Below are 16364 nucleotides of genomic sequence, written 5' to 3'. Positions count from 1 at the left end.
CAAATGCTCAGGTGATCTCTAATTCATTAGAAATGAGGATGGAATTAAATCTCATTGTCTGTTTTATTGAAATAGTATAATCTATAAGATTTCCATTTGGTTCTATATTTCTGATTGTCTCTTTTAACTAAGGAGAATGCAATATACTTAATCGTATAATTTTCTTTCTAGTCTCCAGTGGGTGCTGAAGCCAAGGATGCAGCAAAAATAACAAAACAAGAGGCAAGTTTGATCGTTTCAATTCTCTCTTTTATTGATGGCAAGATAATAGACACAAAAACAATTACATTCCTCTCAGGCAGTAGTCAGTCTATCTAATAAAGTGTAGCGGTGCTTTTGTGACAGCTGGTTAATACTTCATATATTTTGTATATTTAAACAAATCCTCTTCCTTGAAATGTAACATTTAGATAAACAATGTCCTTGTTTACTAGGAAGTCCCACAGGATTCTGCAAGGGCAGGATAGGCTTCTTTTAGGATCAACAAATGTTGATCCATTGGTTGCAACAGAAATTGGCCAACCAGCTTGTTGTCCAAGCCTCATTGACAGTCTCCAGATTTTTAGCGTGGTGCAAAGGAGTGAGCAAATGACAAAACGTGCCCTATAGAAATTTCTGTGCAATGTTATGAGAGAAGTTTGAAATGTCAGATGCGGCATTGTAAGTTCACGTTTTGTCATTTTGGCATAATTCTGGTTAGGAATAGATGCCCATGGATAAACTTAATGTTCTGTCAGTTATAGTTGCTACAACACTTGTTCCCATATGGCCTTTCAAAGTTCTTCCACTATATTAATGGGTACATTGAGAGATAATTTCTTTCCCAGGTAGGAAGAACTTCTTCAATAATTTCCACATGCTGGGGCATACACCTTTGGCAGTACAAACCTCCACAAGTCATGTTGTCCCAGTGACTGAAATTCAGTAAGCTTACTCACATAAGAGTTAGAAGCTTGATTTAAACAAGAGGGAGGGATGGAGATTCTAAGAATGCTGAATGCATTGTTTCAAGTGAAAATTGCTGTAGTGATTACTGTAAGTGCAAACTACACTGAATTCTCTGGTTAGATTTTGAAGCAGAGTTACAAGTCCTTAATAGAGACTTATGAGCCCAATTTGAAAGTAATGGTATCAAGCAAGGTTTTGGTGCTCCTGACTTGCCCTTCTGACAATACTGAACTCAACAGATAACATCTCCCAACAGGAAGAGCCAAGGGAAAGCAAGCTATGTTTTGGTATATTTGCTTCTTTATAATCAATCAGAATCATCATGTGCAAATTAGCTCATAGCATTTTGGGAGTATTATGCTCTCAAATCCCAAAATATAGATATTTGTGCTATTATATAACTTTAGAGCAGTTTTCTCCAACTTGTGCAGGGACCTATAGAATGCAGAGAGTTCAAAGGACTTCATACACATTGATTTAGTCATTCTTACCATCTCTAAAGCAGGTTGGTATCATTATCCCACTTTTGAAATGGTTTGGTGGGATGTCAAAGAATATTCCGTTGTGTAAGAAATGATGGAATATAATTTTTCTTTTGTTAAGTCCATGGGAATTGAATGAAGTGGGCAATCATAGTCTCATATACCATGACTGAATGCCCTCATGCCCATGTGTATCATGAGATGTGAGAACAAAAAACCCCCTCCTTTATATTTTCCTATACAGATTATTTGCATACAAGTACAACTGTCAGTGTGGACAGGATCAAATGCTAACTTCTTAAAAATCATTTGAATGTTCATAAGTTGTTTTAATATTTGCATGGAATATACAAGTTCCAAAGACTTATTGTAAGCTGCTGCTATTTATAAACTCCCTTTTGAAATTATAACTTCTTTATTTTAAAAGCAGAAGGAATGTGCAAATAAGCCTGTAAGAGATAGAATGCTCTTATCTCCAAGGACATGTCTGCTCTGCAAAAGAACTCATTCCCATCTGGTACAAAGTTAGTTCACTCCATTGGTGAACTGAAGCAGCTGAAATGAGGAATCTGCTTTGCAGACTTAGAATTGTCCCTCATATTGGAATCTTTTGGAAATAGCTTGAAGTAGGTTTTTTCCTGCTTGTCACACTTTTTTTTAAAGAATCCCCTTCCCTCCCTCCCCACCAAGAATACATCTACTGCATTTGTTTGCATGGTTTCCAATTATAAATGCAATTGATTTTAAGGGAAATAAGACAGAAGCTCCATTTGGTAAAAATAGCAGCAGCAGTAGCAGTAATATTAGAAGACAGTCTTGAAATAAGTATTTCTATTACAGTACAATCGTATTTACTTTGCAGCAGGGCCAATATAAGCTAAGATTAGCCTTGCCCCTAGGAGGAAGGTGTGTTAGATATATACCACATTGAGTTATTTGTAGAAGTAATAAAGGTGGGGTATAAATAATCAAATAAATAAAAAAAGACAAGTAGGGTTGTTGGGTACAATACTGTTGAGGCGACACTGACCTAGAACCTTCTAAAACAGAATTTTCTGCACTAATATCTGTTGGAATGTCACTTTATATACTCACGTAAGTAACTTTTCTGTGGAAAAATACAAAGGCTTGTATGTGCTATCAACATAGTATGTAACACAACGGCGTATTTTGATCATCTATGTGATGTTCCCCTTTTTTCCTGAAATACTCGTATTGCATGTTATGCTTTGGCAGTTAAGAAAGTTCATTTTTGGAAAGAACGTATTGATAAGATGTGTAGAGGGAATAAGGCAGCGATGGCGAACCTTTTTTGGCCATAAAGGGGGAAGCCCAGGAAGGTCGTGTGTGGGCATGCCGCACCCATAATGCAACACATGACTCCCCCCAGTGCACATGTGCGCATGAGAGGCACCCCCCATTTTTTGCATGCTTTTTTCACCCTCCCCAGGCTCCAGAGGCTTTATAGGAGCCTGGGGAGGGTGAAAACAGCCTCCCCCGCCCCCGGAGGCTTCCCTGAAGCAAACTGGAAGTCACTTCCGGAGGGCTTAAACCGACCCTGCGAGCAAACCGGAAGTCACTTCCGGTTTGCTCATAGGGTCCTTTTTAGTCCTCCGGAGGCTTCAGGGAAGCCTCCTGAAGCCTCCAGAGGGCTTAAACTGACCCTACGAGCAAACTGTAAGTCCGTTCCAGAACTTCTGGTTTGCCCATTAGGGCCAGTTTTTTGCGCTCCGGAGGCTTCAGGGAAGCTCCGGAAGCTTCCGTAGGGCCTCGGGGGATGGGGCAGGGGAGGCTCTTTTTGCCCTCCCCAGGCTCCTATAAATGCTTTAAAAAAGGCTGAACTCAGCTGGCCAGCGCACACATGCATGCTGGCCAGCTGACAGGGCAACACCTCATGTGCCCTGACAAATGGCTCCGCGTGCCACCCGTAGCACGTGTGCCATAGATTCGCCATCTCGGGAATAGGGAATAGCCCTGAAGGATAGGGGGAAGAACTGCTACCAAGACAGTAGTTAGATAAGCAGGGCTTGAGCCAGGCCTTCAAAATAAGTTGAGAAAATATTTCACATAAAGTTCTTCCAGGTTCATATGACGATAAATGGAAGTACATTCAGACTTGTAAGACTTTTGTTACTGAAGCTGTTAAAATAAAAATAATCCTGACCTATATGGCATTGTTTTCTAAGTCTCATACGCTTTGTGTGTGATACCAAGGAACTTCATCAGAATATACATATCTTCTTCACCATGAAGAATACTTCTAATTATAGGAAATCCATTCAAGTGGCTGAACATCAAACAAGCCTAATTAATATTTGCTTAGGTATTGTTTTTCTTTTTAATCAGATTTTTTATAACCATACATTCTGAGAACAAATCAGTATAGCTCCTGTTTGTTTCACTGGGGCTCTTTTCTAGGTTGTACTTTCCCTTAGTTCCATAGAAGTAGATTTTATGACAGATTTACCATATTTTTGAATTAATGTTCCATTAAAGAACATTTGATTTATGTTGCCTTTAGTAATAAAGTGATAATGGGCATATTTGACCAGGATATACTAAGAAAATGTTTCCAGATCAGCTGAAATGAATGCATGTTTTTATTTTATTTTTAAAACATCAACAATTTGAAAGCACATTTTAATTTACCAAAGCAACTTTCCTGAATAATTAACTATGAATTGCCTCTCTTCTTAATCAAGCTAGTGTTCTGTAGGGATTATTTTTTTAAAAAAATCTTGTTACTTGTAGGAAACTAGAAATGTAAAAATTTGTGATGCTAACTGGATTAAGCTGAATTGTTCATGTGCATATATTTTGAAATATGTCCAGAAGGATGTAAGGTTTTATTTTATTTTTGGAATGTCTGTGAGTTAGCCACAACCAGATTTTTTTTTTAATTTGCTGCAGTTAAATAATAATCCTTTTTCTGATAAAGGATCTTCACTGTAAACACACACATATACAAATATATACATATACATACATAGACACATGCATACATACAAACATAGGCTCTCCATTTAACTATAATAGTTACTTTCATTACAGTGGAGAAACTCGCAAACAATTTTTCCTTGCACGGTAGTTTTAAATGCACATTTAGAAAAAAAAGTACATTTTCAAAGCAATTTTACATTTGCATGACTTTAGGAACTGGGGAATTAATACAGCATCAGTCTACTGGTAGAACAGCTGTCACATCTGGTGGCCTCATAGTCCCAAAAAGGGAAAGAATAACAAATACAGTTTTTGAGACATTGTACTGGAATAGCTGCCAAAGTGGCAACATATTGGACATTTAATTGATTACCTTCTTTTGTAAAATGTTTGTTTATACTGTTACTTCAACTTTAAACTAGTTTCCAAAATGACAAAGGAAAAAATGGGCTAGTCTAATGTGCATGAAAAGCAGAGGCCTCCTTGCTAGGAGCACTATATATTGAATGGGTTTGTTAGAATAGAAGTCCCCTCCATCACACTGTAGACCCTGGATATTCTCTCCTGCAGGTTAGGGGCAATCATTTCCAAGGCAGTGGTCTATTTTACAGTTAATGAATGAAAATGAAAATTAGTAATTATGTTTAGGGAAAATTATTAAATAGATACTTGCAATGATGTACTTAGGATAATTGTACTAAAATCACATCCTATTCTAGAAAGAACGGATCTATACAGCAAGACATTTAATCTAATTTTAGAAATAAGAAGCATAATTCAGACTGTTAATAGTAAGATCTGTAACATCCTATCCCAGTTTGATGACTACAATTCTCAAAATTCCCCACAAATCTGAAAGGCAGCCAACTAGGTAATATCATTTTTAATATAGCAAGGAAGTTTAAAACCAATGACTGGCAGAACTGAATTTGAAGTTTCAGTCTGCATTTTTAGTCCTACTCTTTGAATGCTAGTTAGAAGGCTTTGGGGTGACAAATTGAGAAAAAGAGTATTTGAAATCCTGGGGAATGGTGTCTCCAGTGATCTTTTTCAATATTAACAAGCAAATTATTCCACGTGTGAATATTTCAGTACTTCAAATAAGTTGGAACAACAAAGCCAAAGTTCCAAATTCTTATATCATAAAATATATCCGAAAGTATATCATAAAATATATTCTGAAATGTGGCCAGTGGCTTCTGCAGCAATATGTTGTTTCTAATATTAGCGCATTCAGGAATCAGAAGCATAGCACAAGACTATGGATCTTATGATTTTGGTGTTTTCATTTTGGTGTTTCATGTAAGCCCTATCAGTGGCACAGGTCTTGCCTGTTGCACTAACAAGCTGTCTTCTAGGCAGTGCAACAGGACATGGTAACACCTTCCCCAGTTGGCTATGAGCATGTATAGCAATGTTATAAAAGTATTATTATATCAATAGTACATATCCATATTTTTGTTAAAATGGAAGAAAAAAGAATCAAGTGATTCAGATTTATAATATGGTATTTAACCTTTATTTTTGGAGCTCAGTATCCTAAAGCAAATCTTTAAAATCCTCCTGTCTCATTTTTCATTTGATGAGAATTTTGATTTCCCAAGATTTTCAATGTAAGTTGACATGTAATACCAGCATTCAGTTAGAACTTTTCAAGTTTATAGGCTGTACTCCTAGGAAAATAATAAATCAAACCAAAATTATTAATGACTATTGTCACAAGTACCAAATATTAATAACCAGTGCTGTTTAGACGAGGGGTCCCCAACCTCCGGACCATGGGCCATTACCAGATTGTGGCCAGTTCAAAAGTGAGCCACGTGAGCAGTGGGCTGGCTGGCTTAGACTATGATGTAAGGAAATTCTATTTCAGCTATTTGTATCTGTGTCTGTGTGTCTATCTGGATTCATCCTTCCACTATCTAATGCCTTGTAGATACATAGAGCTACAACTGTGCTGCCGGGGGTTGATCTCATCTGGAGTGTTCCAGGTTGGGAAGGAAAAGTTGGTTTATGCCAGATATTTACCTGTATATTAATTTGTATTGAGAAATATGTCATTTTTAATTTTAGAAAGCTCCAGGAATCACAAAGCAAATATTATTTGGCTACCAAAATAATGATTGAAAGTACGATTGATTTGCATTGTACTTTTGAGTATATGTCAAATCTTTAGCCCTAATCCTACCACAAAATATTTCCATTCCAATGTAGAGAAAAAAAGAAAGACAATATATCCAAGTATAACAATTAAATTATCCTACTTAAGGACGTCACATTTCTAAAATAATTCCACAAATTGTAAATACTTTAGCATACGTTCTGCTATTTTTGATTTATATTTTATTTTATTGGCAAATGAATGATAGCTCCCCAGTAATCCCCTTTTACCTAGTACCATGAATCTACAAAGAGATTTTATTTCTGTTTTATAGCCAACAAGACGATCTGCAAGATTATCAGCTGTAAGTATTTATAAGAGTTATTTCTGTAAGTATGAAGCCCCAATATATCTTAATCCAATCCATACAAGTTAACATTGGTTATGCCATATGAAGATATGTAAGATAATCATATCTTAATTTTTAACTACCCACAAGAGAGCATAATGTACATTAATTCTTATCTGAAATAACCAAGGATTGCTGCATTTTTCACTTCCATGAACATTGGGAAGCCCCAAAGCAGCTTAGTACAATTGAAGTTTATTTTGAAGCTGAGAACACTGGACATCTAGGACACTGTTATAACATTTACTGCCTCTATAACTATACATGCCGAGCAGACCTGATTGGACAAATACAAACTCTCCTGCACATTTAATCAATATTGTTTCTTGAGATTTGCAAAAAGTTGCATTTCTTACTAAAATCTTTGCCTCTTTCTTCCTAAGCTCCAAATTAATTTTCTTCCTTTGTTTTGATGGAATATATCACTCCCCAAAGGCTAGAACAGAGGTCCCTTACCCTTTTGGCTCTGGGGAAACACTTGGTTGTTTGTGTAGTTATGATGGCCAGCTCAGTCCAATGGCTGCAGGATAAGAAAACACAATCTAACTGTCTCAAAGGTCTGGCTAACCACAGCATTTTATGAAAAATCCATTCATAATAAACTCCTTTTGTCTTGTTTCTTTTCTTCTTTTTCTTCCTTCCTGCTCCCTACTTTGCCTTTTGGCCTTAAATGGCAGCATCAACCAAACCAATTTTTACTTTTCTCTCCCATCCCTTTTAATAAAAATAAAAGTAATTATTTGCAATTATAGTACTGCTGGCTCCCAGCCCTCATGCTCAAGCTTTCCCACTCCCACCTCAGTTGATACAGAGCCAGTAAGCAAGCAGCCAGTTCATGAAGCAAAGCTTTTCTGGGCGCTTGCGCCAGTCTGGACTTTGGAAATGATTGGGAAAATAGTCCTAAAGAAAGAAAACACGCAGGCTAGCTCAATTTTCAAAGAAGTTTAAAGGAAGAAAAAAGTTTAAATCTTCTTACTGTCAGAAAGAGACACGCAAACGTATATATTCATGTTTCTAAACCACCCAGCTCCTTCAAGAAGGACTCTTGTGAGTACCATGAGGAGTTCTTGTGGCCATAATGTGGCCATATGCATAACACTGGAACATTAATATTTCCACAGATCATCTGACTGGAGACAAATTTCATGATATATGGAAGACATTGCTGGTCCTATTAAATCTGGGTCACATTACATTTGATTTATTAAGTCCAGGCTTATTCATAATCAATTCACAGCAAAGATGACTAATCTGATAAATATTTGTTGATTATTTTCTTCATTTTCTTTACAGGAAATAGTATTTTTAACCAAGAAAGAAAAAGTGATATATCTAGTTCAGATTACCAAGAAGAGTTTCTTGCAAAATATTTATAATTTATAGGAAAAGAAACATGTGTTTCTGAGGAAGGTATAGGAACTAATTTTTACAAAGGCGAACTGTGTTTATGGACATCAGCTCTTTCCTTATCACAATAAGAAGGAAAGGAGAAGGAGTAACTCAGTGTTTGTTACTACCTGTGCTAATGGTTGCATTCTCTGAATATATTTTCTAGAAACCTGCTCCACCAAAACCTGAGTCTAAGCCGAGGAAAAGCGCTAAGGTAAAACACTCATGGTTTTTACCATGTGCAGTAAATATTTTCATATTTTCCTAACCATCCTTTTTGGTCTGTTCTAGTTTTAGTCTTTCTGTAAAGAACTAAAGTGTGCATAGGGGACACCCCTCATTTAATTTTCATAGTAAGGTTCTCTGAGATAGTTTGGGGAGAGAAAAAGAGACTGGCTTAAATTCACTCAGTGAACATTGCATTCATACAGGCTAGAAATTAGATTTCTCCAGTCACCTGGTCGTTGTTTCAGATTTTTCTCCACCAACATTTAAAACACAATTATTATTAACACTAGAAATAATAATAGCGAATTGTAGGTTTTTATGCCAGAAATTATTGCCATGTAAGGAACCATTATCAGCATAGGCTGTAAAGGTGGTCTTCACTTAATAAGAGTAATTAATAGCGAATTTCTGTCACAAAGCGATGCAGTCATAAAGCATGATGTCAGGTGACAACAATGCTTAGTGGTGGAAATTCTGGCATTTCCAGTTGCCTTTATTAAGAAACCCCATGATTTTGTTAAGCACAATATTAAGTGATCACCATTTCCACTCTTTACCTTGGAAAGAAAAAAATACAGCTAATCCACTTTCCATATAGTTGTCCAGACCATGTCCAATATATGTTCTACAGCTTCCTCAGTTATGATTTTATAAAATAGAATACATTTATTGCTCCACTTTCCACAATAATTAGTCGTCTTTGAGTACAGATACAAGTGGTCCTCATTTAACTACCACTTGTTCGATGACTATTCAAACTGATGATGATGTTGAACAAATGGTACTATGACTGGTCCTTGTACTTACAACGGTTGCAGTGTGACAGTGAATGCAAGCTGGGGGCACTCACAATCAGAACACATTTACAATGTCAGAACATCCCATGGTCACATAATCACCATTTGCGATCTTCTTTGCTGGTTTCCTAAACCAGTCAATGGGGAAGCCAGAGGAGGGTGGAAATGGTGATCACTTAATATTGTGCTTAACAAAAGCACGGGGTTTCTTTTTCGAGTTTCACCTGTATGTTTAGCTGGAACACTATCTCCATAGCAGTCCGTTCAATCCAAATACAATGCAAAAGGAAGCAATTTTAGGAGAAAGCTCCAATAATGGTTAAGAGGAGACTTCTAACCCACCAATCTAGTACAGATTAAGGAGGTCTTCCAATAAAGTAAATATTTTATTAAATGTAATTAACCAGTTGGTTAGAATAGCCTTTTTGGTGTAAGAGTGCTCAATGGATTCCTTGCATTTTTATAAACAAGTCTCCATTTTTAACTCAGTAAAATATGTATCACAGGTGTGCATCAAAGTAGGATAGGTGTTCACCAAAATTTAATCATCTCTGTAACTTTGATTATTGCTCTGCATAACTTCAGAAACACATACTACTGTCTTCTCAAAGAAATGGAGTTAAAAGCAAGTATCTTGTATTATTTCTGGAGACTTTTACCTAGGTGCTTTCTAATAAATCATTTTGTATATTTGATCTGTTATCAGAAGGAACCTGGAACAAAGGCTAATAAAGGTTCTAAAGGGAAGAAGAATGAAAAACAGGAAGCTTCAAAGGAAGGTACTACACCATCTGAAAATGGTGAAAGTAAAGCTGAAGAGGTACTTTATATATCCTGCTGATTCAGTCAGTGTTTTACAATTCAGTTTCTGAGCTGATGTAAGCATGTTCATAATACTTTTTTTTGTTGCCCCCGTAATGTTATTACAGATTCTCATCTCTCGCTCAACTGTTAGTGTTTCAACATCCAGAGGTGTCCCACCCAGCACATGTCAGTAAAGGGGCAGATTGAAACAGTGAAAGTTAAGGGTACAGTAGAGCGTTCTGCATATGCAGTGAATAGGAGCAGATAGTAGTGTGGTGCTTTTCATTGTGAACAATGGAAGCTAGCAGGTAAGGTTTCTATGGCTTTTACAAACCAGGAACCTGTAAATGTAAGAATATTTATAGTTGTCCTGTCTATAATACAATAGTTGTTAAATAACCTGTTTCGTCTGCTTCAAACCTTTGTAGCAAAAGGAAAGATGGCGAGTGCTGAAAAGTTGTTTAGAGAAGATGAAGTAGGGTTAGTCTTTCTTTATAAAAGGCAGACTGGCATAACGTTTTCCCTTTTTCCTTTTACAGGCACAGAAGTGAATCAGTAGATGACAGGTGCATATGAACTGACATGAACATTTGAGGATGTTTTTATGTACCTCTTGACAACTTTTAAAAGATATTTTTATCAAGGATTTTGTAAATGCTAATTTTTTAGGACTTACAATGAGTTGATAAACTATATATGAACACTTCTTCCTTCTGTATCAGTACTTCTAGAAATTCCCAACATTGTCAAGTTAAGGGGGGGAAAAGCATCATTAACGCAACTTTTGGAAAACAAAAGTATTTATAAAATTGAACAAGCATTCCATATATTTGCTTTTCAGAGGTGTAAGTCTTGGTGCATATAGTGATGTTTTTACTATGGGTGTTAGAGATCTTTTGCCATTTTCCCCCTAAAGCAATAATCTGTGGTGCTTTTGTAATTAAGAATTAAGTGTTTTTAATGAAACATGTATACATTTGGCTACCTGCTGCCCATTATGGGATCCTTTTCATTTTAAAAAAATAACAAAGTCTCAGTGCTAACAAATGTGGTTCATCAGTATCTTTCTAAATCAGAGGTATGCCTTGTAATGCTTGTCAGAAAAATATTAAGCACACTTGTTTAGAAATTTGGTTACAACTGTTATTTCAGAATCAAGATTATAGCTCATAGAAAACACCGGGGCTTACAACATAATACTAAAAATTGATTGACTTTATGGTTAGGAACAGATAAGAATAATATTCACAATTCATGTATTTTAAGCAAACTAGCAGAGTTTTAAGAGGCAGCCACTCCTTTTGCAGAGCTATTTGCCAAATATACCAGAACACCCAAAGCCTGGATGCAAAACTAGAGTCTTTAAGGAGCTCTGGTGAGCTATCTTACACCCTGGATGGTTCACACATCTTGAAGGCCTTACACTTTGTATAGACAAATGTAAATTGCCCATGGATTATGTAACAAATTATTTTTTTCAGCACTGTTTTATGCTACAGTATTGTAAGTGGAAATTAGTTTATGCTTTCTTGAAAGAACAGTTATTTCACATTTGTATCTCCTCCTCTTAACTGTCTACCAATTCATATACATATATATATGACTATGAAAACTGCAGTTCGTCTCAGCTTAACCTTTAGTATTTTCTGTTGCTTTTTTGCATTTATTTAATTTTTTATATCAAAATAGAGATTTAAAACACTGGGATGGTCTTCTGAAGCAATGATGTAAAAATACATTTGAAGGAGTCTAATTGTAATGATGTTAAAATAGGGAATTTTTTTCTAACTCATATTAACACTGCTTTAGCCTCTTGTAAGCATCTTGTCATTTCTCTCTTCTTTTGGGCTGAAATTTGAGTACTTTTATTTTCTGAGGGTTTGGAAATTTTTTCTTCATAACACTTTTATTGCTGCACTTGTGGCCATAATGTTTGGAGTTATATGCATGTTTCAATCAATAAAGTAATTATCATCCAATCCAAATGTCTTTATTTAATATTTAGCAAAAATGATACTAACAATAATGATTAGCTACTTTTACAAATCTTACTTTGTTTTAATAGAGATTCAGTTCCTCTACTATGCTTTTGTTGTTGGAGAAAAATATGATACAATGTAATAAAAGGATTTCATGTGTTGATATACATGATAAATACAATATACATCAAAAGCTTGAAGATGTGTTTATATGAAAATGATTTTTCCCTAGTCCTTATCATTTTGAAAAGATTTAAAGCATTGAATGGGTTTTGAATAATATGCAGCTTTCATATCATTTCATACAGTAAAACATAATAACACAATTTGTGATTGTTTTCTAAAGTAAAGCCCTACTGATTTTCTTCTTTAGCTTTTATCACAATAAAACCTAATAATAGGTTTATAATATAAAAACACTAATGAATTTCTTTGCAGCATCTCTTTGATGTAGGATGCTCTTATTTTCCATCTTGCAGTTAGGTAATTAAGACACAAGAGATTCATTGCCCAATCTTTAAAGCTTTTCTACTAATAGAAGAAAAAGAATGAGTAGTACTTGCATTATCCTAGAACTGGGGGGGGGGGGGAAGAAAACTCAAAGAAAATTGTTCATAGGAAACTTAGAAATTAAATCAAATGCTCCTGTCATAGTATTAGAATGTATCACATGTCCATTATTTCTCCCCATATCTTAATATATTTTAAAAACTCTTTTACTAATTTTCCATTGTTTGAAAAAGTGTATTTTACACACATTTCAAATTATACAAAATGCTATTTTAGTTTGCTTGATGTATCTGAAAAATATATTACATTGGGTCATACATTTTATGTAATGCAGGCACAATTGTAGGTAAAGTCTGTAAAGCTGGATTATTTATTGATCAAAAATAGCATTCCATATATGAAATGTTAAATGTTCTTCAAAAGCCCTTTTTAAAAGTATATTCGAATCCTATTTAGTGTAGATTTATTTTCCATAGCAGTTAACAACCTACATTTAAGAAATGGCAGATGACAGGAGATAAGGCATATGTTGGTTAAATGTCTCAATTTACTTAGAACATATACAGTAGTACTATGATGGAACTATCTATCCTTTGCTAAGAAAACACAAATTAGCATCTACTTCGATATTTTTACTCACATGGTGATGGAGGAGATATGGGGTACATATGTAATGGCAAGCATTGCTCCTTCGAAATATCATTTCCCATCAATGTGTACTCCGATATAGGGCAAACAACTAAGAAGAAACCTCACTTGCATACAGATACTAAAATCAAGGTTCTAGATTTTATAAGCCTAAAGCCTGCAATGGAACACAAACTCAGCAAAGGTAAGGCGGAGATGGTGAATGGAATAGAACTATCACCTTTACATTTGCTCTTCCTCTTCAATTTTTGATTCTTTGCACCATTGAAACATACCGTATTTTTCAGAGTATAAGATGCACCCTTTTCCTCAAAAAAAAAAAGGCTGAAAATCTGGGTGCGTCTTATACATCGAATATAGCATTTTTCTTTCCTCCCAAAGCCCCGACCCCTTTACAAAAATGGCCGTGCATACCCTTATGGAGGCTTTCAGAGTACTCTTGGGGGCTGGGGAGGGCAGAAATGAGCAAAAAATGGGCCATTTTTGCCCCCCCCAGCCCCCAGCAGCACTCTATAAGCCTCCATAAGGCTATGCATGCAATTTGACAAGAAAGGGGCCTGTTTTTGTAGAAAACAGGCCATTTTTTTGCTTGTTTTTGGCCCTACCATCGCCCCAGGAGCACTCTGCAAGCCCCCCCAGCTATTCATGCCTTTTATTTGAAAACAAAAATGGGCCTGTTTTCGTGAAAAATGGGCCGTTTGGGGGGGTGGTTGCAGAGTGCAAAAACTTTTTTTTTCTTTCAGAAAGCTCTTTAGTTAGAATGATTGATTAGAATTACATTGATCAAGTGCTGTGACAGCAAAAACAAGTCTTAGGTTCTGTAGGTTGTCAGTTATTTCCTTCTCCAACACATGGATAAATACACCTGGAAACATCTACCTACCTACCTACTCCCTCCCTCCCTACTGTATTTCTCTATCCCTCTACCTACCTACCTACCTACCTCACTCTACCTACCTACCCCCTCTCTCTCCCTCACTACCGTATTTCCCCCCCCTCTACCTACCTACTTTCTCTCTTTCCCTACCTACCTACTGTATTTCTCCCTCCCTCTATCTACCTACCTAGTTTTTTAAAAAAATTGCCTCTTCAAAACCTTGGTGCGCCTTATACTCCGGTGGGTCTTATACTCCGAAAAATACGGTACATCAGAATTGTTGGCAATATCCTTTTTCAAATGATTAAGAGCATAATGTATAGATGTCTAGGTAGAATATTTGGTTCATAGTGAAGAATATTTTTTCTCATAGCACTTGACATTTCTATAGTTTGAAATAATTACAAAAAGGTAAATTTAAAAGTAAAATTAGGTGAGAAATATAAGTGATTGCATAATTACTTTGTACAATAGTTATTAGAAAACCCAGTTCTAAGAAGCAAAGATCCAAACAGCAATTAATGTAGGTGGGCCTCACTGATGAGAAAGTCAAAGGGAGAAAATGTATACACCTTATTTTTATAAGATCGAGACCGAGAAAAGATCAGAAAAAGTTGCAAATTAAGAAAATAGGAAATAGAAAACACTACAATTAGTGAGATTAAAAGGAACTGAATGAACTTTGAAGATTAAGGGAAGCTTCATCTATAAACCAAAATTACAAAGATCACCACAAAACCTCACAATTAAGAGAAACAGTGTTAGAACTAGTAGAAATCAGTGTTCATAAAAATAGACCTGGAATAATTTTCTCCCTGATACTAAGTACTAATGCATTCCCTGATACTAGGAACCCTTGAAGGTTTTTTTTTCTGGAAAAGAGACATTACTTGCATAGCAGGGAACATCTGACAAGAAACAGGGTAGAAATGGTAGACAAGTATTTTCTGTTGATGGCAACTCAATAGCATTGTTTGCCTCAGATTAATTTCTCTGGACAAAAAATTCCATTTGTGGCATATCACAGTCAAAATTATCTAAAATTACTGTAGCTTTCAGATCTTGGATAGCAGGGATACCTGGATCATTTACTGTTAGTACACATTTTTTGTAGCAGAAAATATTCTAGTAACTTTAGTCCTGAGTTACATATATAGGGTTTAAAATACCTGTATTTTGAATTAAAACTGAAATTGATTGGTAGCTAGAGAATTTTTAGCAGTATTAAAGATACTATAAATATAATTATCCGTCTCATTTTGAGATTTAAAAACACGTTAATGTGAAATGTATGCTGTAAGAAACTTGGCATCACTGTAAATAAGAATTATTAAATACCCATGGCTTTAATAATCCATAAAAGAATTTTACAAAATATGAGAGGTAGGCATTATTGGAATTTCTCATTTGAAGGTGAAGAGACTAATCCTGAATTTGCCAAAGTATGCATCCATTTTACAGTATTTTACTGTACGGAGGACGAGGAAAACAGGAGCACTCCACTGTCCTACTCTGCTTCCAAAATCCCTTGCTGTGGCATTAAGGGAACAGGAAGACACCAGACTCCACTTTATCATGTCTTTCTAATAAGGGAGCAGGTGCTGTTTATCTGCTTCAGCTTTGCATCTCTGCTTTTCTGCCTGAAATAAGTCTCTAGCCAGACGCATTAATGCTTTCACCCTGGGAACCACTACAGAATGGAAGTTTGAGTGTAACTGCTATGTCAATAGGGATGTCCATCATTATCTTTTGCTTTCTTTGCAATCCAGATACATCAAGCAAATATAACTTCAACTCCTCCTTATGCTCGATGCCAACTATTATTTTGCTCACCATCAAGATTTGTTTAGATAAACTTAAATAATTGCTTTCAAGGTAAATAGTTAATATCTTTCAATAAGCATGGGAAAGACTAAAGATTGCAAAAGCTGGTCTTGTTCATAAGATTATGCTTTACTTCCTGGCAAGATTACTAGTCAACCTTCACAAATTTGTATCCAATTTGTATCAATTGCTGTATTTTGGCTCTCAGCTAATGTATTCTTGCAGTTTCCGCATCTCCTTTGTTATCACATTTCTCATTTAAGTAGTTAAGTCACTTTATTCATTTTGTTGCAAGTATGTTGCATGTAGCAGACTTAATTCTCATGATGTGTTTTTGTATCATCTAGAATGTTGCTATTTTAGGACCCTATTATAGAGAGAAAGTGAAAATTATTAAGCACTCTACAAGTGACTCTATTTAAGAAACC

General features: G+C 35.7%; 1 protein-coding gene across 1 annotated transcript in view; it reads left to right on the top strand.

Moving 5' to 3' along the window:
• HMGN3 (high mobility group nucleosomal binding domain 3) overlaps positions 1 to 12077 on the top strand; it is a 50528-nt gene extending 38451 nt beyond the window's left edge. Inside the window, 6 exon segments of the mRNA XM_081941325.1 lie at positions 172 to 222; positions 6806 to 6835; positions 8436 to 8483; positions 10001 to 10114; positions 10224 to 10281; positions 10284 to 12077. Coding sequence (XP_081797451.1) covers positions 172 to 222; positions 6806 to 6835; positions 8436 to 8483; positions 10001 to 10114; positions 10224 to 10281; positions 10284 to 10366 — 384 coding nt within the window. The 3' untranslated portion in view covers positions 10367 to 12077.
• The last annotated feature ends 4287 nt before the right edge of the window (positions 12078 to 16364 follow it).

The sequence above is a fragment of the Natrix helvetica genome (assembly GCF_964273705.1).
Source record: "Natrix helvetica genome assembly, chromosome: 2".
Lineage (NCBI taxonomy): Eukaryota > Metazoa > Chordata > Lepidosauria > Squamata > Natricidae > Natrix > Natrix helvetica.
The sequence above is the reverse complement of the archived record's forward strand: the minus strand, read 5'-3'. Positions and strand labels throughout refer to the sequence as shown.